Genomic DNA, 23925 nt, shown 5'->3' with positions numbered 1-23925 from the left:
TAGATTGCTTTTGGCAGGATGGCCATTTTCACAATGTTAATCCTACCAATCCATGAGCACGGGAGATCTTTCCATCTTCTGATATCTTCTTCACTTTCTTTCTTCAGAGACTTGAAGTTTTTCTCAAACAGGTCTTTCACTTGCTTGGTTAGTGTCACCCGCAAGGTACTTTATGTTATTAGTGGCTATTGTGAAGGGTGTTGTTTCCTTAATTTCTTTCTCAGCCCTTTTGTCTTTGGTATACAGGAGGGCTTCTGATTTTTTTGAGTTGATTTTGTATCCTGCCACTTTGTTGAAGGTGTTTATCACCTGAAGGAGTTCTCTGGTTGGATTTTTGGGGTCGCTCATGTGTACTATCATATCATCTGCGAAGAGTGACACTTCAACCTCTTCCTTTCCTATTTTTATCCCCTTGATCTCCTTTAGTTGTCTTATTGCTCTGGCTAGGACTTCAAGTACTATGTTGAAGAGATATGGAGAGAGTGGGCAGCCTTGTCTTGTCCCTGATTTCAGTGGGATTGATTTAAGTTTCTCTCCATTGAGTTTGATGTTGGCTGTTGGCTTGCTGTATATTGCCTTTACTATGTTTAAGTATGTGCCTTGTATCCCTGATCTCTCCAAGACTTTAAACATGAATGGGTGTTGGACTTTGTCAAATGCTTTTTTGGTGTCCAAGGAGATGATCATGTAGTTTTTCTCCTTCAGTATGTTTATGTGATGGATTTCCATATTTGAACCACCTTTGCATGCCTGGGATGAAGCCTACTTGGTGATGGTGGATGATATCTTTGATGTGTTCTTGAATTCGGTTTGCAAGTATTTTATTGAGTATTTTTTGTGGCAACGTTCATAAGAGAGATAGGTCTGAAGTTCTTTTTTTGTTGGGTCTTTGTGTGGTTTAGGTATCAAGGTGACTGTCACTTCATAGAATGAGTTTGGTAATGTTCCTTCTGTTTCTATTTTGTGGAATAGTTTGAGGAGAATTGGTGTTAGCACTTCTTTGAAGGTCTGGTAGAATTCTGCGCTGAAACCATCTGGCCCAGGTCTTTTTTGGAGGGGAGACTGTTAATGACTGATTCAATTTTCTTGGGGGGATATAGGGCTATTCAGTATTTCTACCTGATCTTGACTTAATGTTGGAAGATGGAATCTATCAAGAAAATTGTCCATTTCATTTAGGTTTTCAAATTTTGTGGCATATAGGCTTTTGTAGTATGACCTAATGATTGTTTGAATTTCCTCAGTGTCTGTAGTTATGTCACCCTTTTCATTTCTTATTTTGCTGATTTGGATAGATTCTCTCTGCTTTTTAGTTAGTTTGGCTAAGGGTTTGTCTATCTTGTTGATTTTCTCAAAGAACCAGCTTTTTGTTTCATTGATTCTTTGAATAGTTTTATTTGTTTCTAATTGATTGATTTCAGCCCTGAGTTTGATTATTTCCAGCCATCTGCTCCTCTTGGGTGTATCTGCTTCTTTTTTTTCTAGTGTTTTCAGTTGGGCCATTAAGGTGCTTGTATGTGGTGTTACAAATTTCTTCTTGAAGGCACTTAGTGCTATAAATTTTCCTCTGAGCACTGCTTTCAATGTGTCCCATAAATTTGGGTATGTTGTGCCTTCATTTTCATTGAGTTCTAGGAAGTCTTTAATTTCTTTCCATATTTCTTCCTTAACCCAGCTGTCATTGAGTAACAAGCTGTTCAGTTTCCATGTGCGTGTTGGCTTTTTGTTATTTCCATTGTTGTTGAGGTCCAGCTTAAGTCCTTGGTGGTCAGATAGAATACAAAGGATTATTTCAATCTTTTTGTATCTGTTGAGGCTTGCTTTGTGACCAACTATGTGGACTATTTTGGAGAAAGTTCCATGTGGTGCTAAAAAGAAGGTATACTCTTTTGAGTTTGGGTAAAAAGATCTGTAGATGTCTATTTGGTTTATTTGATTTAGGAACTCTGTAAGTGCTTTTATTTCCCTATTTGTGTTCTGTCTAGTTGATCTGTCCCTTGGTGAGAGTGGGGTGTTGAAGTCTCCCACTATTAAGGTATTAGGATCAATGTGTGATTTATGCTTTAATAATGTTTCATTTACGAATGTAGGTGCTCTTGTATTTGGGGCATAGATATTCAAAATTGTGATGTCCTCTTGGTGAGAACACAGTGGCCCACCTTGTCTTTTTTGATTAACTTTGGTTGAGAGTCTATTTTGTTACATATTAGGATGACTACTCCAGCTTGTTTTCTGGAACCATTTGCTTGAAAAACATTTTTCCAGCACTTTACTCTGAGGTAGTGTTTATCTTTGTTGCATAGGTGTGTTTCTTGGATGCAACAGAATGTTGGATCCTGTTTCCACAACCATTCTCTTAGTCTGTATCTTTTTATTGGGGAGTTAAGTCTGTTGATGTTGATAGATACTAGTGACCAACAATTGTTACTTTCTTTTGATGTGGGGTTGGTGGTGTTGCTGAGTTTCATTGCTTTTATTCTTTTGGTTTTTTTGTTGTGTAGTTATCTATTTCCTGTTTCCTTCGATGTAGTTGTTTTCTTTGGTTTGGAGTTTCCCTTCTAGTAACTTCTGTAGAGCTGGGTTACTACGTAGATATTGTTTAAATTTGTTTTTTTCATGGAATATTTTGAATTCTCCGTCTATGTTGATTGAAAATTTTTCTGGGTATAGTAGTCTGTGTTGGCATCTGTGGTCCCTTTAGGACTGTATGATTTCTGTCCAGGCCCTTCTGGCTTTCATAGTTTCTGTTGAGAAATCTGGTGTGATTCTGATAGGTCTACCTTGGCCTTTTTCCCTTGCTTCTTTTAAATTTTTTTCTTTGTTCTGCAAATTCAGTGTTTTGACTATGATGTGACATGAAAAATTTCTTTTCTGGTCTAGTCTATTTGGTGTTCTGTAGGCCTCTTGTATGTTTATGGATATCTCTTTCTTTATGTTGGAAAAATTTTCTTCTATAATTTTCTTGAAAATATTTTTCTGGACCTTTGAGCCTGATGTCTTCTTTATCTTCTACTCCTATTATTTTTAGATTTTGTCTTTTCATGGTGTCCTTGATTTCTTGGATGTTTTGTGTTTGAAACTTTTCTAATTTTATTTTTTCTTTGAGAGACATGTCAATTTCTGCAAGTGTATCTTCGGCTCCTGTGATTCTCTCTTCCATCTCTTGTATTCTGTTGGTGATGTTTACCTTTGTAGTTCCTGATCTTTTCTCTATGTTCTCCAGCTCCAGGTTTTTCTCTATTTGTGTTTTCTTTATTGATTCTAATTCTGTTTTCATGTCTTGCACCATTCCCTTCATCTGTTTGAATGTGTAGTCCTGCTTTTCAATGACAGCTTCTATTTTTTTTGTCTATTTCCTCTCTATATATCACTAATTTTGCCTGTACTTCTTTGGCTGTATTTGCCTGTATTTCTATGAGAGCTTTGTTTATTTCTTATTTGCCTTCATTTGTGTGGACATTTCTTTGAGAGCTTTGTTCATTTCCTCTTTGTTTGCCTCAATTTTTGTGGTCATTTCTCTGAGAGCTTTATTTATTTCCTCTTTGTTCGTCTTGATTTCTTTGGCTATTTCTTTGAGGGCTTTGTTCATTTCATCTTTATGGGCCTCTAATAGCTGGAAAAACATAGTTTTAAAGTCGTTTTCTTGTGTATCTAGTGAATTGAAGTTTCCATTGTTTTGTGGGGTTGCTGGTGAGATCATTATGTCCTGATTATTTTGGGTGTGTTCTTATGTCTGCCTCTAGCCATCTGGTTATTTATAACCCTCACTGTTTGCTCCTCGAGTTTGTAGTTCAGGCTAAGATAGTCTCTTTCTGTTTTCTGAACTGTTTTTTCTGGAAGATGAGAGAGTTTCACTGGTTTGGGAGTGTGCATTGTGGTTTCAGTTTTACCTAAGTAAGGAATGTGACTCTGGTGCTATTCGAATGCACTTTTAGCGGGTGCATTGTGCATGCACGGATTCTCTGACTATTGCAGTGGCCTACAGGCCAAACTAGTATGCAGCTCTGCCTGGGATCCAGGGATTGTTTGCCTGGGTTACACTGGTGGACCCACAAGGCAGAGGTTTCAGCGTTGGGGTCGCTATCCCAAGAATCCCTATGGTGCCCACACTAGGCGTGTGGGTGGCAGGGATCTCGTCTGGTTGCTTGTGTGGAGAGGCCCTGGGTCTGGGGAAAACTCTCCCTAGAAGGCTCACTCACTCCCTTGCAGGACCAGTTGGAATGCACAGGGGTTCCCCTTGCTCTCTACTCTCTGATTTGATCCTGCTGGGGCAAATGCATGGGTAGGCTAACAGTCAGCTCTGTGGCACTGTAGCAGAAGGACTCAGTGTCCACCTGCCCTGTGTGTGGTCTCTCTGTCCTTCCCCTCTGCCAGGGAAGGGTTATGTTTGCTGGTCCTGGGGTAGCGTGGGAAAGAGTTTGGTTGAGTGTCCTCAATCCCAGGTCCCAGGGCCAGATCTCTCTGCCAGCAGCAGCCTGGCGCTAGAACCTATGTTTGCCATTTCCGGGAGAATGCCAGGTAGGGTTGAGTGTCCTCAGATCCAGAACTCGTGTTTCTCTACCTGGGGCCACTGGGTTGCTGGACAGGGGGTGCTGTGGGCTGTGGCAGGCTACTTCTCTGTCCTTCCCCTCTGACCTTCTTCGCCACTAGGGCAAGCTTAAGGCGGCGCTCTCAGGGGAGTGCTGGGAGTGGTTGGGACTTCTCAGTCCCTGATCCTGAGCTGGGGTTTCTCTGCCAGGGGTCGGGGGGCCGCTGGTGCTAGGAGTTGGTGCTAGACCTTATTGCACTGGACCCAGGAGGGTCTCAGGACATGTTGAATGACCACTGTCCCAGATCCAGAGCTGAAGATTGTTTGCTAGGAGCAGCCGGCAGCACTGGGGTCCAGGCACTGTGAAGCCGCTGTGCGCCTCTCTATCCTTCCGCTCTGCTGGGGCAGGGTTATGGCGGCGTTTGGGGGAGTGCCCGAAAGGATTGGCTTTTCTCAGTCCCGAATCTCAGTTGTTTTTTTGTTTGTTTGTTTGTTTTTTTGGTGGAAGCTGCAGCTCTCGCTGGGGCTGGGGTACAGACAGACAGTGTAGTCTGTGGCAGATTCTTTTGGATGCCTCCTGCCTCTGCCAAAGAGGGAGTAGGGTGTTGGGTGCGGGGGAAGTGGCTGGGATCACCTCCCGGGTGTCTCCTCCCAGAGGAGTGTGCCTTGACCTGATTCTAGATGGACTCAGTTCATAGTTAGTCTCTTTCTTCTTGGAAGTCTAAATAAGTCTGTTCTGATGTTCTGCCCAGTTCACGAACCCCCAAAGACCAGGAATAAACAGACTCAGCTGTAAATACATGAGGTTCTTTTTATTGTAAATTACAAGCTGCAGCTTGGGCCCACACACACCCACCACCGAAGCGGTGGGAGCCGAATGCACTATGCCCAGGTTAGTTGGGTGATTTTAAGATTCTGATCCATCCCAGCATGCCCAAGGCAGGGGCGATTCCTGCCTGGCAAGCATCTATTGGTCAAAATGCTACATTTTGAATCGATTGGCTATAGGAAGGTTCCCAGGCCATTAATGATCTGGTGTCCCTCCCTAGGGGGATGGGCCAGTTTCCCAGCAACCATATCGCTAGTGGGTGGGGAAAGAATGCAGTAAGGTGGTCCTTCCCCTCAGGGCATTACTGGACTTCTCCACCCACCTACTTCAGGTCTTAATAATAGCTGCTAATTTATCTTTTGGTCTCTCACTGGGTTGATCAGCCCCTTCACTCACCAATTTCTGTGTTGCAGGTCCTCTGCCCTTCAGCTCAGCTGCACACTAGCCACAGAGAAAAAAAGTATCCTGTTTTTTCTCTCTTCTGATGCCTGTCTCATTTGCCTTTCTGAATGAGTATTGATCATCTTACCCTGGGTCCTCCTTCCTGCTTAGCTTCTTTAGGTGTACAGATTTTTGTATGATTATCCTATATTATATATCTAATATCCACTTATAAGTGAGTATATACCGTGTGTGTCTTTTTGTTTCTGGAACACCTCACTCAGGATTATCTCTTCTAGATCCCACTATTTGCCTGCAAATTTCATAATTTCTTTGGTTTTAATGGCTGAGTAGTATTCCATTGTGTAAATGTACCACAATTTCTGTATCCATTCCTCAACTTAGAGACATCTGGGTTGTATGAACATGGTTGAACAAATTCCCTTGTTGTGTACTTGAGCATCTTTTGGACAAATACCTAGGAATAGTGTAGCTGGGTCTTGAAGTAGCACTATTCTTAATTGTCTGAGAAAGCACCAGATTGAGTTCCAAAGTGGTAGTACAAGTTTACATGGCTGTCAGCAATGGAGGAGGGTTCCTCTTTCTCCACATCCTCTACAGCATGTGTTGTCATTTAAGTTTTTGATTTTAGCTATTCTGATGGGTGTAAGGTGAAATCTCAGGGTCGTTTTGATTTGCATTTCCCTGATGACTAAGAATATTGAGCATTACTTTAAATGTTTCTCTGCCATTCAATGTTCTCTGGTTAGCTCTGTATCCCATTTTTAAATTGGATTACTTGATTTGTTGCTTTTTAACTTCTTAAGTTCTTTATATATTCTGGATATTAGCCTTCTGTCAGATATAGGGTTGGTGAAGATCTTTTCCCAATCTGTAGGCAGTCATTTTGTTTTGATGATGGTGTGGTGTCCTTTGCTTACAGAAGCTTTTCAGTTTCATGAGGTCCCATTTATTGATTGTTGATCTTAGAGCCTGTGCTGTTGGTGTTCCATTTAGGAAGTTGTCTCCTGTGCCAATGAATTTAAGGCTCTTCCCCATTTTTTCTTCTAACAGGTTTAATGTGTCTGGTTTTATATTGAGATCTTTGATCCACTTGGATTTTAGTTTTGTGCAGGATGATAAGTATGGATCTATTTGCATCTTTCTACATGTAGACATCCAGTTAGATCAGGACCATTTGTTGAAGATGCTGAAAGACCCCCGCCTCACCCTAAGTTAAACATAGCTAACGCCATTTTGTGGGACAGCACTGTTTTAAAAAACTCTGTAAGATAGGTGGGGAACTGGAAAATTACTGAGAAACCCAGCTGTGTCATGTCTGCGGTCAGGCTGCCCCAGTCGAGCTAAAAACAGTTTGTGTTAATCACCCTCATGGGATATCTGTGAGATTGTTCCAGTTGAGATAAGAGTCCTAAGGAAAACAACAGGTGGCGGGCCAAGTTAAGGGGGTCATCATGACCGTTTCGACCACCCAGTTCCTGGAATCCTGGTGTCCCTGCCAAACTCTGACTCAAACTGTGGTCTCATGTAAATGTACCAATCAGCCCCCTGTAACCATGCTTCTCGCTTCTGTACCCGCGCTTCTGCTCTAAAACCCTATAAAAACCCAGCTTTCCACCCAGAGGGCGCGCAAGTCCTCTGAGTGACTCTGCTGCCCCGGGTACCCGTGTATCAAAATAAAAGCCTCTTGCTGTTTGCATCCGAACGCCTGGCCTCGTTGTTCCTTGGGAGGGGGTCTCTCAGACGGAAGATACCCTCCGGGGGTCTTTCATTTGGAGGTTCCACCGAGATTTGAGACCCCTACCCAGGGACCACCGACCCACCTTCGGGAGGTAAGCTGGCCAGCCGTCTTTTCTGTTGTATGTAGCTGTCTTTTCTGTTGTGTGCTTCTGTGTCTGTTCTGTTTGTAATCTGAGACTTGATCAGGTCATCCGTATCAGGCGGAAACCAGAAGGAGCTGACGGGCTCGGACTTCTATTCCGAGACCTCTGGGAGACATCTCAGGGTGTCTGGAGGGTCTGAGTGGGTTCGAGTCCCACCGACTCTCATCTGAGTGGGGGCCAATTTGTTGGCTCCCCGTCTGTGTGGGGGCCATTTTTGGCTCCCCGTCTGGGAGACACGGATCTGTGGCACCGGGTCGGGGCCTCGCCCCTCTCGGAGGGTCACATGTTTCATCTGGGAGACAGAGGAACCGGACCTCCAACACAGTCTCCATCTGAATTTTTGCTTTCAGTTTTGCGTCGCTCTCGTGCCTCACAGCGGCTTGTGTCGTGTTCTGTCTGTCTAATTTTTATAGTAAGTGTAATAAGTGTTTTCTTATGTATATATGTATTTTTCTGTGTCTGTTTCTTTGTAGACTTGGACTGATAAAAATTCGGACAGAGGACAGTTAAAATTAAAACTAGTTCTCGGCCCGGGAGTGCACACGGCTGCATGACAGGACACCAAGCAGTGTGCTCTCCCTCCCGAGGGAGCCGAGGAGGGAATGCTTTTGGGTGGCTGGGGAGACATGTGGAGCTGGGGCTGGAGCTTGGGCAGGCGGTGCTCAGGCACTTAAAGGTCTGTGAAATAACAATGCACACCCAGCAGGGCACGGGCTTGATGCAGCCCCTTGTTGCAATGGACAGCTAAAGAGCATGGGGGAGGGGAGAGGCCCAGCCAGAAAGCAGGTTCAGGACCTTCAGGGGAGGTAAGCTAGAGTAAAGCTCACAGGGAGCCAAGGGAGCAGGCAAGGCTCGTGGGCTTGCTAGGTGGAAGTCCTTATACAAGGCTAGGCGGGGATTGGCACCTTAGCTGCTCCACGACAGGAGCTGCTCTGGCTGCCGAGAGTGAGAAAAAACTCCTCCCCCTTGCCTTCATGCCAGCTCAGCAGGGAAGTGAGCAACAGGAGCTCACCACGCCCTCTTCCCACCTAGGGGGCTTGCAACGTACAGATCAAACAGTAATTTAGGATGATTGTTTTCAATTGGTCTTAAATGGTTGATATGATCAAAAATAATTGGGTATGTTTTAAGGTTAAATTCAAATCCTTGTTTAAAACACGTATATGTGCCTATGTGTTTATAAGGTCTATAAATGCATATGTTTAAATAACAACAATATAAATTGCCAAATGGTGTGGCTCAGAAAAAAAACAAAGGTTGCAAAATCTCTGAGTCAAAATGATTTTATTTCCTTTTAAGATAAAAAAAAAAGTCTTGTTCTAAGTTAATATTGTTCTGAAGATTGGGTTGTTTTCACTGATAAATTTTGGTCTTAAAATCTGGTTTTGACTTTAAAATTATGGTTATGCTTTGTAAATTCACTCCTAAAAAAATACTTTGCTTTGATATTACAGGGACAAGTTTTAAAAAAAATTGTTTAAATGTTTAAGGCTATAAAATATTTAAAGTTTATCAGACATTTGGATATGACAATGATCTTGGGTAATCTGACAAAATTTAAAAGTTTCTCAATCCTTTGGGGGAAAATAAAAATACTTTGATATTTATTTTATCAATTTTATTAAATAAAACCCAGCCGTATGGTTTGTGCTAATTAAAAAAAAAATTACAGTTTTTAGAATGTATCTTATGGAGAGCTGTTTGTTTGTTAAGCTGCTTTGTTTATTTCCATGTCACAACCCTGGTCTTTAAAAAACAAATTGTGGACACAGGGCTCCAGCAGGATCATGTTAGGATAAAAAGGATTTTGATGAGAGTTTATAGGTTGTCTAAAAAACAAGAGAGAGAGAGAGCAAAAAAAGTAAAAATGTCTGGTTAAGCCAGAAAAAGAAAGCTAAAAACCTAAAGGTATATAGGATGTTGCAAAAGGTTAGTGGATGTATTATAAAAAACCAGAGAGTTAATATGATTTAAAAAAAACCTGTATTTTAAATATGTTATAGTTCATTTAAAAGGCTGGTGATTCCTCATTACAAAATGTTTTCTTATGCTCTTTTAGGAAAAAAAATTCTGGCTGATAGGTTTGGTATGGCTAAAATAATTCATACAGTTTAAAATTGTTCTGTACTGTAATGTTATGCAGTTGGTTCTAAAACTTATTTAATCACTAAGTTAAAAATGTTGGTTGTGGGGGATTGTAAATGCTCCACAATGTTTGCTGTATCATCAGCTTCCAGCTGAGTGACTCTGCTGCCCCGGGTACCCGTGTATCAAAATAAAAGCCTCTTGCTGTTTGCATCCGAACGCCTGGCCTCGTTGTTCCTTGGGAGGGGGTCTCTCAGACGAAAGATACCCTCCGGGGGTCTTTCAATGCTATCTTTTTTTCATTATATGGTTTTGGAATCTTTGTCAAAAATCAGGTGTCCTTAAGTGTGCGGATTTATTTCTGGGTCTTCTGTTCAATTACATTGATCCACCATTCTGTTTCTATGCCAGTACCAAACAGTTTTTATTACTGTTGCTCTATAGTACAGCTTGAGATCAGGGATGGAGATACCTCCAGAAGATCTTTTGTTGTAGAGGATTGTTTTAGCGATTCTAGTTTTCTTATTATTCCATATGAAGTTGAGAATTTTTCTTTCCAGGTCTGTAAAAATTGTGTTGGTAATTTGATGGGAATTGCATTGAATCTGTAGATTGATTTTGGTAAGGTGGCCATTTTTACTATGTTAATCCTGCCAAGCCATGAGCATGGGAGATCTTCCCATCTTCTGATATCTTCTTCTATTTCTTTCTTCAAAGACTGAAAGTTTTTTTCATACAAGTCTTTGACTTGCTTGGTTAAAGTTACACCAAGTTATTTTATGTCCTATGTGGCTATTGTGAAGGGTGTTGTTTCTCTAATTTCTTTCTCAGTCCTTTTATCTTTTGTATACTGCAGGGCTACTGATTTTTTTGAGTTGATTTTGTATCCAGCCTCTTTGCTGAAGGTGTTTCTCAGCTGTAGGAGTTCCCTGGTTGGATTTTTGGGGTCACTCAGGTATACTATCATATCATCTGCAAATAGTGATAATTTGACTTCTTCCTTTCTGAATTGAATCCCCTTGATCTCCTTTAATTGTCTTATTACTTTAGCAAGGACTTCAAGTACTATGTTAAAGAGGCATGGAGAAAGAGGGCAGCCTTGCCTTGTCCCTGATTTCAGTGGGATTGATTTAAGTTTCTCTTCATTGAGTTTGATGTTGGCTATAGGCTTGCTGTATATCACCTTTACTATGTTTAGGTAAGTGCCTTCTATCCCTGACCTATTCAGGACTTTAAATATACATAAATGTTGGATTTTAGCAAATGCCTTTTCAGCATCTAAGGAGATTATCATGTGGTCTTTTTTTTTCAGTTTGTTTATATGGTGGATTACACTGGTGGATTTCCTTATATTGAACCATCCCTGCATGCCTAGGATGAAGCCTACTTTGTCATAGTGGATGATGTGTTCTTTTATTCGGTTTGCAAGTATTTTATTGAGTATTTTCTCATCAATGTTCACAAGAGAGATTGGCCTGAAATTCTCCTTCTTCATTGGGTCTTTGTGAAGTTTAGGTATCAAGGTGACTGTGGCTTCATAGAATGAATTTGGTAATGTTCCTTCAGTTTCTATTTTGTGGAATAGTTTAAAGAGTATTGGCGTTAGGTCTACTTTGAAGGTCTGGTAGAATTCTGTGCTGAAACCATCTGGTCCTGAGCTTTTTTGGATGGCAGACTTTTGATTACAGCTTCTATTTCCTTAGGGGATATAAGACTATTTAATTGATTTACCTGTTCTTGATTCAGCTTTGGTAAGTTGAATCGATCAAGAAAATTGTCCATTTCATTTAGATTTTCAAATTTTGTGGCGTATAGTCTTTTGTAGTAAGACTGGATGATTGTTGGGATTTCCTCAGTGTTTGTTGTTATATTCCCCTTTTTATTTCTGAATTTGCTGATTTGGACAGTTTCTCTCTGCCTTTCAATTAGTTTGGGTAAGGACTTGTCTATCTTGTTGCTTTTCTCAAAGAACCAGCTCTGGGTTTCAGTGATTTTTTTTGAATTGTTTTATTTGTTTCTAATTTATTGATTTCAGCCCTGAGTTTGAGTATTTCCAACCATCTACTCCTCTTGGGTATGTCTGCATCTTCTTTGTTTCCCCTAGGGTTTTTAAGTGAGCCTTTAAGTTGCTTGTAGTAGATGTTTAAAATTTCTTCATTTTTAAAATTTTTTTTATTAATTACACTTTATTCACTTTGTATCCCCACTGTGCTTCCCTCCCTCCTCCCATCCCAATCCCTTTCTTCCTCCACCCTCTGCATGCATGCCCCTCCCCAAGTCCACTGCTAGGGGAGGTCTTCTTTTTCTTTCTTCTGATTCTAGTCAATTAGGTCTCATCAGCAGTGGGTACATTGTCTTCTTCTGTGGCCTGGTAAGGCTGCTTCCCCCTCAGGGGGAGGTAATTAAAGAGCAGGCCAATCAGTTCATGTCAGAGACAGTCCCTGTTCCTATTACAATGGAACCCACTTGGATACTGAACTGCCATTGGCTACATCTGTGCAGGGGTCTTAGGTTATATCCATGCATAGTCCTTGGTTAGAGCATGGGTCTCAGGAAAGACCCCTGTGCTCAGATTTTTTGGTTCTGTTGCTCTCCTTGTGGAGTTCCTGTCCTCTTCAGATCTTACTGTTTCCCACTTCTTTCCTAAGATTCCCTGCACTCTGCCCAAAGGTTGCCCATAAGCCTCAGCATCTGCATTGATAGTCTGCAGGGCAGACCCTTTCAGAGGTCCTCTGTGTCAGGCTCCTGACTTATTCCCTCTTTTCTCCTTCTTCTGATGTCCATCCAGCCTTTCTGGATAGGAATTGAGCATTTTAGCAAGAGTTCTCCCTCTTGATTAGTTTCTTTAGGTGTACAGATTTTAGTAGGTTTATCCCATATTATTGTGTGGCAGGAGGATTTTCTTTTCTGGTCTAATTTGTTAGGTGTTCTGTAGGCCTCTCTTTTAAGTTGGGAAAATTTTCTTCTGTGATTATGTTGAAAATATTTTCTGTGCCTTGGAGGAGGGAATCTTCTTTTTCTTCTATTCCTATTATTTTTAGATTTCATATTTTCATGTTTCTTGGATTTCTTGGATGGTCTGTGTCAGGAATTTTTTAGATTTAACATTTTCTTTGATGGATACATTTCTTCCATTGTATTTTACACCTCTGAGATTATTTTCTGGATCTCTGGTAGTCTATTCTTTATTCTTACCTTTGTAGTTCCTGTTTTCTTCCCTAAGTTCCTTATCTCCATGATTTCCTCCGTTTGTGTTTTCTTTAATTTTTCCAATTTTTTCTTCAGATCTTGAGCTGTTTTGTTGATTTCCTTTATTTGTGAGACTGTATTTTCCTGCTTTTCCTTCAATTCCTTCACCTGTTTGTTTGAACATTCCTCTGTTTCTCTTATTTCTTTCAGTTTATTTTAATATTTCTTCTCTAAAGGCCATAAACTGTTTGGCTACATCTTCCCACATTTCTTTACAGATGGCCATAATCTGTTTGGCTTTATCTTCCTCTAATTCTTTATGCATTTTATTTTTTCCTCTATTATCCTCTTCATAAGCATAGATGTAAAGTCATCTTCTTGAAATTCATTTATGCTGGGGTGTCCAGGGCTGCTTGCCCTTGGATAACTGAGTTCTGGAGATGCCATATTGCTCTGTCTTTTGTTGGTTGAGCTTTTATGCTGACCTCTACCCAATGGACTATCTTAGGTGTTGGGTGTTAGTTTCTGGTGCTTCCTGGAATCCTGGCGTGGGGAGAATCCCCTGGACAGGAAGATGATTCTTCCTGAAGGAGGCCTCCTCAGCTTTTTGGGTATGGTCACTGAATGGCCAGTGTTTTTCAGGAATTGCCACAGCTCACCTCAGGTGTACAGATCTGAGTGGTAACTGTGGTGTTTGTTAGTCAAGGGGGCTCTCCTCTCAACCAGAGAAGTCCTGGAGACAGCTGTCTTGCTTCTGGGTTTCTTGTTCTAAATTTATTGAGCTGCTGTTGTTGTTCTTAAACTGTTTTCTAGGCACAACCCTCTTGAAGAACCTGGGTGCCCCGTGGTTTGGTCAGTTTAGTTAGGGATAACTGGTTGCCTCTTGGAGCAGTATCTGGGGACTGATGTCGGGGATCCCAGGCTTCTGTAGGTCTGAGGTTGGATCTCTGTGCTCGAGTACCCAAGCGGTAATCAGTGGCAGGTGAGCACAGCTCTCATGCGTGCAGGAGTTTTCTGGAGCTGGGTGTTGAGAGGTAGGGCCAGATGTTTACCCAACAGAGAGACCCAGTCTGTGGTGTTTTGGGGTCCACAGTTCCTTCTAGGGTGGTGCATAGAGCCCACAGGCACAGATGAGTGGTGGCTCCAAGCTGGCGAATGGGCACCTGCAGGAATCTGGGAACTTTTCCCAAGAACTTTTCCGTGTGTGTGTGTGGGGGGGGGTAGTGCTCTAAGCTCAGGCCTCCTGTTTCCCTCATTGTGGGGTTTTCTTCCAACAGGGAAACCCAGTCTCTGGTGCCCTGGGGTGCATAGTTCTGTCTGTGACAGAGAACCAGGTGTGCAGCAGGTCTCTGGGTTGGCAGCTATGTGCCTGTCAGTCTCCGGGACATTTTCCAGGAATAGACTCGGTGACCTGAGGTCAGTTCCATGTCCTTCCTTCCCTGTGGGGTTTTCTCATAACTGGGAATCCTAGTCTCTGGTATTTTGGTGCCCACAGTTCAGCCTGGGAAGGTTATCAGGAACACACAGGCATGTGGTTCTGGGCTGGTGACCAAGTGCCTGCTGGGACCTGGGAACTCTTTCTGGTTTTAGCTTGTGTGACCTGAGAATGGACCTGATTGCTTCCCACACCATGTGGTTTCCTCTCACCTGGGAATGGCAATCGCTGGTGTTTTGGGACCCAGAGTTCAGTCTCTTGGTCATTGTGCCAATTCTGCTGTCCTGCTCCTCAGATACAGTGTCCCCCTGGCACCACCATCTTGGATCTCCCCCACAGTTCTTAAAAAACAAAAGAAAAGAAAAAACAAAACAAAACAAAACCAGAACTCTCAGGTTCTTTACAGCAACAACCAGCTCTCTGGTACCAATGTCTGTACTTTTCTGTTGCTGTGACTTATAGGAGCTTTTATTTTGGCTTATGGTTCAAAAGAGTTAAAGTCCATAAGGCAGGGTGTTATACCAGGATCATAGGACCCTCAGAGACCACCAGAAGATGACTCAATGCAAGAGCAAGAGAGCTTTATTATGAGAGCAATCGAACTCAGGACCCAAGTTTCACTGACACAGCAGTAGAGAAATGAGACCTGGAGCCCTGAGTGAGCAGGGTTTTTAAAGGAAAAGACTGCACCAGGCGATTTCTATGACAGCAAGCAGGGGGCACATGTTTCCATGACAGCAATAGGGGGGGGGTGTTCCTGCCTTGACATAAAAGTTAGAGGGGCAAGGTGACCTCCTCTGAGGCACATAACCACAATTGCCTAAGGCATATGATCACAATGGCTATTCTTCTAAACTATATCTGAAACATTGGGGAGAATTTTCCCAGCTGATTCCCAACTGATTCTCATTGATTTTTGCCAGGGAGATTGTCTCTAATTTCTAAAAGTATTTATTCTGTGATATTTCCTGGAGGCTGTTGCTAGGAGAGTTAACTTTGTTTTCTGCCAACTGTACATTCTGTGATATTTCCCAGTACCTGAATTCAGCTCCCAGTCAAGATGGCTCTTTATTTCAAAATGGGGTTGTACCTAGGCTAACTCAAACTCTTCAAAGGCAGAGGCAGAAGGCAGGCATGGTGGTTGGGTGGTTGGAGCAGGATGCTGAGAGCACACCTCTTGAACCACACCACATACACAAAAGCAAACTAAAAATAGAAATGACTCAAGTCTTTAAACTTTCAAGGCCCACCTCCAGTTATACGCAAGGTTTTCTCAGAAGCCCCAATGAAAAGACAAAGGAAGTGTTAGTTCTGTGTCCTTGTCCAGGAGCATACTTGACAAGGCTGGTCTGGAGCTAGAGCCAGTGTCTCTAAAGAGTCAAAGTTGAGGGTTTCTGGGAACTTGATTTTCCTCCCTGGGCTGTGATTATCAGACCTAAGTTATCAGTGTCTCTGGTATTCTATGTTCTCTTTGCCAACACTGTCTGATTTAGCATTCTGCTGACCTTGACCCATTATCTCCCTAGAAATACTATATATTATGGCTATACTTCTTAAACTTGCTTAGCATTAGTAATCAGCTTATTCAGGACCTCTTGGTTCCTAGTGATTACTTTTTGTCTTTTTTTTTTCTTGTTCCCTTTATTCTTCAGTCCCCAGTCCTCCTGCTGGATGGCTTACCATCCAGGATGCCTTACCATTTGGGACCTTTATTCATCAAGATATGGTCATTTGGTGACATACTTCCTCCAACAAGGCTACACCTCCTTAACGTCTCCAAACTGTGCCACCACCTGGGAAGAACATTCAAATTTTTGAGATATATTCAAACTATTATATTGTCCTCCTCTCTAATCTCCCTCCAACTTGATTACCTACACACACCAAGTCACTTTTCCACACTTATCTTTTTCTTACCCTGCCCTGCTGAACTATGCACTTCTAATGGGTTCTGGTGGAAGAGAATTTATTGTGTTCAGTTGTGACTCCACCGAGAAATCCAGGCTTCAGTGGACAGTTCCAAACCAATAGTCATCCAGATGATCACTGTGAAACTTAATGAGTCTTAAGGCCAAACAGCAGAGATAAACTATGTTCTAATGTGACCCCGATGCAGTATTGAGCACCTACGTTACAGCTGGGCTGAGGAATGCAATAGAAGGAGCAGTACCTAGCAACTTGTGGGCTTGAGGATAACTGGTATACTGTCACTGTTCTGTTGCTGTGAAAAGACCTATTTAATGGTGGCAACTCTTATAGAAAGCATTTAACTGAGGGCTCACTTACAGTTTCAGACGTTCAGTCCATCATTATTATGGTGGGAGCACACATGGTTCTGGACCAGGAGCTGAGAGCTCCATCCTGACCAGCAGGTGGAGATAATGAGTGATTGGGTCTACTCATTATCAAAGCTCCCCGACGCCAGTTACACACTTCTTTCAACAGGCCACATCTCATAATTCTTCTATTCCAACCCAAGAGTTCCACTCCCTTGTGACTAAGCATCCAAACATATGAAGCTATGCAGGCTATTCTTGTTCACACCACCAGAAATGTGCACACTGATATTTGGAGAAATAAGTGAGTATGTGGTGTTGATTTGGCTGGTTGATGTGGTGTCAGAGCTGGAAACATGCTTTTCTCTAGATCATTTTCTTACAAAGAACAAAAGCCTTAATGTGTTGGCAAACATGTCAGCCTCAAGTCCGAAGTGAAAATCTATCATGGTTATAAAGGTAGATTAAAAAAGTCGTCATCATCATCTACCCGTGAGGGCCTCAAGGAAACATCCTAGGGCCCATGATCCAAATAAATATCTGATTTCTACAGTCTCAGGGACTCCACAGGACCCCAATAACCACTGTTTAAGATCTTTAACTTCAGGAACTTCTCATGGTCCTGTACAAATAGCCTTGGAAATTTGTACTTGCTGGGTGTGGGGCAGTAAATCCCCACTCAAAGTAGCCAAACACACAAGATGCAGAGTGTCTTCCAGGGAAGTCACACAAACACTTACAGAGCCCCTGCTCCATTCAACACCAGACAAATAGATATTGCCCGAAACTGAGACCAGGTGGAGACAGAAAGACTCCTACTTCCCACCATGAACTTGATGAGCTTGACCTCGAGTAGTAACAGGAGTCCTCAGTTTGGGGCACTGATGGGCACACAGGATTGCAGCACTAAGCTAGCAGAGTCTACCCAGCCATGTGCTTAGTGTGCTGTGGTGCATGAAGAGTGAACTATGAATGCAGCAATGTGGGACAAGAATGGCAGACCAGCATAGATGCAAGTTTCTGGGAAGTTTGTTTTTTTTTTTTTTTTTTTTTTTTTTTTTAATCAGGGACTACGTTGCTACAGCTGTGACTCGACATCTGACCCATCACAAAAAATAGATGGGATGCCCTACGAAGCCACAAGTCATGCAGTTCATCCCACCAGGAGAGGGCAGCACCCACTCCTGCTTAGACTGGTGCCCTTGGGGAGGATGTGTGAATGAATTCACAGTACTGAGTGTAGGTTTGTTACTTCAAAAGAAACAGCTCATCTGAGGGTGTAGTTCAGGTAGAGCACCTGTTTAGCAAGCAACAGACTTTGGGTTCAACAAATGGAATATCCCATCACTTGTTTTCAGGCCAGGATATCCAGATATGCATGAAAAGGTGAGACAGTGACATACTGGGAATGACTGGTCATAAGTATATGTACAATGAAGGCGTTGGGTTGTTGCTGGGCCTGATAGGTTGTGGGACTATCCCCTTTGAAATGGATGTAGTGAAAAGTTTGGAATACGCTATGCAGTGTGAATTTTCCTGTTATACTCAATGTATAAAAATGATGCATATAGAGAAATAAGAAGTTACAGATATAGGTCATGAAAATTATTGATGTTGATACAAAGAGATATGGTTTTGATCATTGGAATTTGTGGACTCAGGATCCAAAATGGAGACTGCTGGGTGGCTTCTTTAAATCATGTGACACAAAGGAATGGTGTACTTCCTGTGATTTCCCTCATATATGACGCTGAGGTAGAGAATTTTCCTAGAGTGTAGTTTTTGCTAGTGAACACAATAAGATATTCTAAATCCACCCGAATCTAGTGGTTCAAGATTGTAATCCTAGCACTCAGGAGGCAGAGGTAGAATGACTGACAAAAGTTAGAGGCTAGCCTGGTATATATTGAGATCCAGGCCAGCCAGAGCTTCATAGAGCCCAAGTTTCAGAGAGAGAAGGAGGAGGCAAAGGAGGAGGAAGAAGAAGAGGAGGAGAAACAGGAGGAGGAGGAAGAGGAGAGGAGGAATGTTCAGGAATAGTGGTATACACTTGAAACTGCAATGTTTGAGAGGCTGAGGTAGGAAGACTGTGAATTTGAGGACAGAGTGTATTGACAGTAAGACTGTATCCCAAACATCCTAAACAAGGGCTTGGCATTTAAAAGAGTGTACAGCTCTTCGAACTCACATGCACATATTCCCTCAACTCTCCCCACACGTCTGTGTGCATGTAGACACACACAAACACACACAAATAAATAATAAAATAAATGTTTAAAAGTACTGAACAAAAGCCAAAGTAGAAAATATCTCAAATAAAACTGAATCACAAACTTAAGAGGATTAGAAAAAGAACAAAGCAAGCCACTACTTAACAATTAATTTGAAGTGAGTGTGTGTACATGGATGTTTCTGTGCGCAGAACCACACGAGAAGGGTCGGTGTCATGTTCCATCATTCTCCACATTATTCCAGTGAGACAGGCTTCTTCTTCTTCTTCTTCTTCTTCTTCTTCTTCTTCTTCTTCTTCTCCTTCTTCTTTGTTCTTCTTTTTCAAGAATAGCAAAGGTATATTTTTAATTTTTCAGTCTAAGGAGTGAAGTGCTCACAAATAAAAAGTTCCGAGCGAGGAACTTCAGAGATGATGTGATAGTGTTCTAACTGGCACAGAGTGTGCATAACATGTAGATCATAAAGAGGTATCAGCCATGATCCCACCATGAGGAATTCTGCTCCAGAGAACACCAACAGCAGAAAGGCCAAAAAAGCTCTGAAGGCTGTCCTCAGAGAGATGGAAGTGAATGAAGTTGCTAAGGAAAGAGAGGTAGTTCCATGCTGGGGGCTGTTCTTCAGGGGACACCCACACCCAGAACCATGACAACAGCTGTGTTTCTTTCCCTGTCTTTCTGTGTTCTCCTCTGTGTCCATGCCCAGGATGAAGCTCCATGTGAGCTGCAGTCAGGAGCTCAGTGTGTCCCTGCTGCTTGTGTTTGCCCTACATTACCAACCTGGATATTCATGAAATATCCGCAGGATGGTGAGATTAATGGCTATGATGAGGACCTTACAGTGCTGTGCAGACAGATGGGTGGAAAGATGGAAGGGAGCCACATGGTGCATTTGTGCAGGGAAATCGCTTGCCCTCAGCCATTCTCAATGGAAAGAGGCCCTTTAAAGAAAGGAGGCATTATTTCTGTGGGCTGCTGCTTTTTGGTCCTCACTGCTTTGAGGCCACATCAGGCAGATGTGAGTGGTATAGGGGGAGGTGAAATTTCTGTGAGAAGTGACTGCAGATTCTGGAGTCTGTCCAAGTGAAATTGCCTGGGAGGTGAAGCCAGCTGCTTTCATTTCCCTTTTCTGTGGGGTTGCTGACCTTTCAACAAACTGATGGGGTTGTTCTTAGACCCCAAAGGCTTCAACACCCTGTCCGTGTTGCCTGTGCATAAGCTCAGTTGGAGCTACTGCGAAGAGATACCATGATCTTCACTTTCACAGCCATGCTCTGTCTGGATGAGATATGAAAAGGGGTAGGAGATACTATTGTCTTGAAGAGGCTTGGCACCATAGTCCAGGGCTGACTGGGCTTCAGGGAAGTTCAGGGGACTCAGGAGTGTTTAGGGATGGGAGGATCTGGTCAGTGAGGTTTAAATTCACAAGTAACTCTCTTTTAGGACTGACTATGGGACTCAGGTCTCCAGTGCTGGCAGGTGAGTGTTCCCTGCTGTCCCAGGTGTTTCCACCTCACTTGGAAGCAGGGGCTAGCTAAAAGATTAACAATGGGATGGAGAATATCATAGGTGAATTAATCCTGGAGAAACCAAGAGGGCTCCAAGACTAAACAGCGAGATCTGCATGGGTAGACGTTTGACTAATCCTCTGATTTCTTTGTAAGGATTCACCCCAAAGCTACCCGAAGGGCTCAGCCATACTTCTTGTTCCTCAGAGGTATGAAATCGACTATCTCATGTGAGGAGACCTCATGGTCTTACAAGTACAGTGTATACCAAAAAGAGAAGCACAGAGCACTGGTGCAAATAGACTATGCTGGAGGCTAGGAGCAAGGCTGAGTTTCTCTCTTGAACAGTACCTTTGAGGGTTATATGCTGTTATGAAATCCATGGTGGTTTATCAGAGCATAGTGGCCCTCCTGCAGCTGGTGATGGCACAGAAGATTATATTTAGGATCTCCAGCCCTAGGCTCTAACCTTAGGAAAAGGGTATCCCTCCTATCACAGATCATCACTGTGGCACAGAGTGAATGCTGTGGATCCATTAACACATTCTCTATGTCTCTCCTAGGAGACCCCTACAGAAAACCTAGATTGTCAGTCCTGGATAGCCCTGTTGTGAACTCAGGAGACAATGTGACTCTTCAATGTATCTCATGGCAGAGATACGATGGGTTTATTCTGACCAAGGAAGGAGAGCCCAAGTTCTCCAGAACCCTGGACTCACAGTATGTTTTTACTGGGCATTTACAAGCCATGTTTTCTGTGGGTCCTATGACCCCCAGCAACAGAGGGACATTCAGATGTTATGGCTACTACAAAAAAAAAAAAATCCACAGAAGTGCTCCATGCCCAGTGACCCCCTGGAAATACACGTGTCAGGTGAGACAGCCTCATCAATGACTCAGACATTTCTTGACACCCTAATCTCTATGCCATGAGCTCTGCTGTCAAGGGAATGGGTGCTAAGCGCTGCTTCTACCTTCTAAATCAGACTCCCAGAGTGTGAACGGCAGCAACACTTCCAGAGCATAATGGGTGGTGGCAGATTACTGTGCAGAAATCAATCCAACCCTCAGGTCATAGTTCCAGAGCTGTCTAGAAACCACTGTCACCTGTGAGAACCTATCCTCCTTGGGAATTATCTGTGATGAAACTGTTCAGTCCCATGAAGTGACTTCTTCCAGTGCCTTGGCTGCCAGGTCCATGCTGGGTTCTCTTATGTTGATTTCCCCTCAACCCTTTGGCTGTTGCACATAAACTCAGATCACATGGCCTTTCCCACATGTAGTCAGCCCACTGGAACTTCTGATTGCAGGTAAAGAGCTCCAGGTTCAAATAGGGACTCAAATCCTGTACATACTCTGTGAGGAGAGTCAGAGAGGTGACAGCTGTGATAAGGGATGGGACTCTCAAGGAGCAAGAGAGATGGACCTGCAGATGTTATGGGTCTCAAAAATATTTTCCATTATATATATATGTATATATCTATATGTATATATCTCTATATATTTACCCATGATGTTTAGAGTCTCAAGTGAGGGGGACACTGATCAAACCTTTCATTAATTTTGAAGTGGGAAAATTTTTTTGGTATTTTTTAATCCTTTATTAATTACACTTTACTCACTTTGTATCCCTCCTGTGGTTCCCTCACTCCTCCCGTCCCAATTCCTCCCTTCCTCCCCCCTCTGCACGCATGCCCCTCCCCAAGTCCACTGATAGGGGAGGACTTCTTTTCCTTCCTTCTGATCCTAGTCAATTAGGTCTCATCAGGAATGGCTGCATTATCTTCTTCTGTGGCCTGGTAAGGCTGCTCCCCACTCAGGGGGAGGTAATTAAAGAGCAGCCCAATCAGTTCATGTCAGAGACAGTCCCTGTTCCTATTCCTATGGAACCCACTTGGACCCTGAACTGCCATGGGGCTACATCTGTTGAAGTGGGGAAATATTGTTTTCACACTTAGCTCTTGTGATAAACTTGTGATGAGACTAATATTCTGGATAAATAGGGATCACTGGAGCTGTAGAATTCACTAAGAAAACCAGAGGCAGTTCTGCCATAGTAGGAAAATAATCTTCAATAAATTATGTGATGATATTAATATGAAGGAACAAATGAAATAACATTGATCCTGTGTGAACAGCTCAGGAGTCTTAAGCACTTTACACATTCTACCTCTTTTCCTTGTTTATCAGGAGCATCCGAGTCTATCAGCTCATTGGAAACCAAGACCGGTAACGGGAGTTCTCTATTAAGGGCTGGATGCAGAGAATCAAGTCCTTCTTATCCAGCAGAGCCAGGTGCTGTGGTGGGCATCCACTCACCTGGGAGGGACGTCTGTGCAGCATGATCTGTTTGTCTGCAATCTCTCGCCTTGCACCCCCAGGTTCACATGGTGGATAACATCATTCGGATGTCTATGGTTGGCTTGGTCCTCCTGGTTTTCGGGATTCTGCAGTTAAAGGACTGCTACAGCCAGAGACGGAGCTGATGTGCATCTGGGTCATGAACAGAAGAGACAGCAGTGTGCCTTTCTTGTGATAGATTCTCAGAAATACGTCTGAGGAGTCAAAGCATTTCTGTAGGAAAATCTGGGGCTTATGTTGGAAACTGCTTTCAGTATTGTTCAGGGAGAAAGTGTGTTTTGGGTTCAGCAAGTAGTCTTTGTCTTAGGGTACAGAATGTTCCTCCACCAGATTAGGACTCTTTCTCTTCTCACCTTGCTGTGGGTGTTTGTTGAATGATGCCTCCCCTCTTCTTACCACATGACACCAGCGGATACCCTGTTCTGATGTCTGGGTGGGTCCTTGCCTTCATATAGCTTCTACTTTCTCTCACTTTAATGTAGTGTATTCCTTTATTATAAACTAACACATTTCCCACTGCTCTTTGAGATTTTGTCCTTTCTACAGAAAGAAAGGTGTTTGGCTCAGTAACAATAACTATGAGCATACATCAGATTCCAGAAAGAAAAATAACTGAACAAAAATGAGGTCCTGAAATTGTCCCTGGGACGTTTCACCACGTGTTCATCGTGTGGATTCTCCTAAAATGTAAATACTTGTCGGTCATCAGCATGCTTGGTATTTGAAGGCGGTCCTGTGGGACAACTGTTGACATGACTTTGTAATATCATTTCCTAAAAGAGTTCTGATGTGTGACACTTGTTGATTGCTGTACATAATATAATCTTTTCATGGCCTGCTTCACAACATACATGTAAAACCATGTACAAGAAGTTTCGAAATGATAAATGATATTGATATACTTTCAATCAAATTTCACTGTTAATTGCTGCCATATGCAAGACCAATTGATGTGTGAATAAACCATACTTGAATCATTTTGCTATAATCACTTCTTTGGGGGCTGGAGAGATGGCTTAGTGATTTGGAGTGCTGGCTGCTTTTCCAGAGGACTCTGGTTCAATTTCCAGCATCCCCATGGTGGTTCCCAACTCCAGTTCCAGAGAATCCAATATCTCCTGGCCTCCATGTGTAAGATCATTCATGCATGTAAGCACACACACACACACACACACACACACACACACACACACACACACAC

At 42.7% G+C, this 23925-nt stretch overlaps 1 protein-coding gene across 1 annotated transcript; it reads left to right on the top strand.

Annotated features, from left to right (window-relative positions):
- The first annotated feature begins 20080 nt into the window (after window positions 1–20080).
- On the top strand, window positions 20081–23590 carry LOC129667941 (leukocyte immunoglobulin-like receptor subfamily A member 5). Its single transcript, XM_055595698.1, has 5 exons — window positions 20081–20154; window positions 20299–20334; window positions 20927–21237; window positions 22554–22658; window positions 22745–23590. The coding sequence occupies exons 1-4, from the start codon at window positions 20145–20147 to the stop codon at window positions 22611–22613; spliced, it is 417 nt and encodes a 138-aa protein (XP_055451673.1). The 5' UTR covers window positions 20081–20144; the 3' UTR covers window positions 22614–22658; window positions 22745–23590.
- The last annotated feature ends 335 nt before the right edge of the window (window positions 23591–23925 follow it).

This window comes from Psammomys obesus, unplaced genomic scaffold (genome assembly GCF_907164565.1).
Source record: "Psammomys obesus unplaced genomic scaffold, mPsaObe1.curated_primary_1811, whole genome shotgun sequence".
Taxonomy (NCBI): Eukaryota; Metazoa; Chordata; class Mammalia; order Rodentia; family Muridae; genus Psammomys; species Psammomys obesus.
This window is presented reverse-complemented; position numbering and strand designations above follow the sequence as displayed.

What these genes read in the sequence shown, in the direction of transcription:
- LOC129667941 (XM_055595698.1), top strand. An exon ending in CAGGTCTCCAGTGCTGGCAG is followed by an intron (nt 20,335 to 20,926) that starts GTGAGTGTTCCC and finishes TGTCTCTCCTAG; the next exon opens with GAGACCCCTACAGAAAACCT. An exon ending in CCTGGAAATACACGTGTCAG is followed by an intron (nt 21,238 to 22,553) that starts GTGAGACAGCCT and finishes CTTGTTTATCAG; the next exon opens with GAGCATCCGAGTCTATCAGC.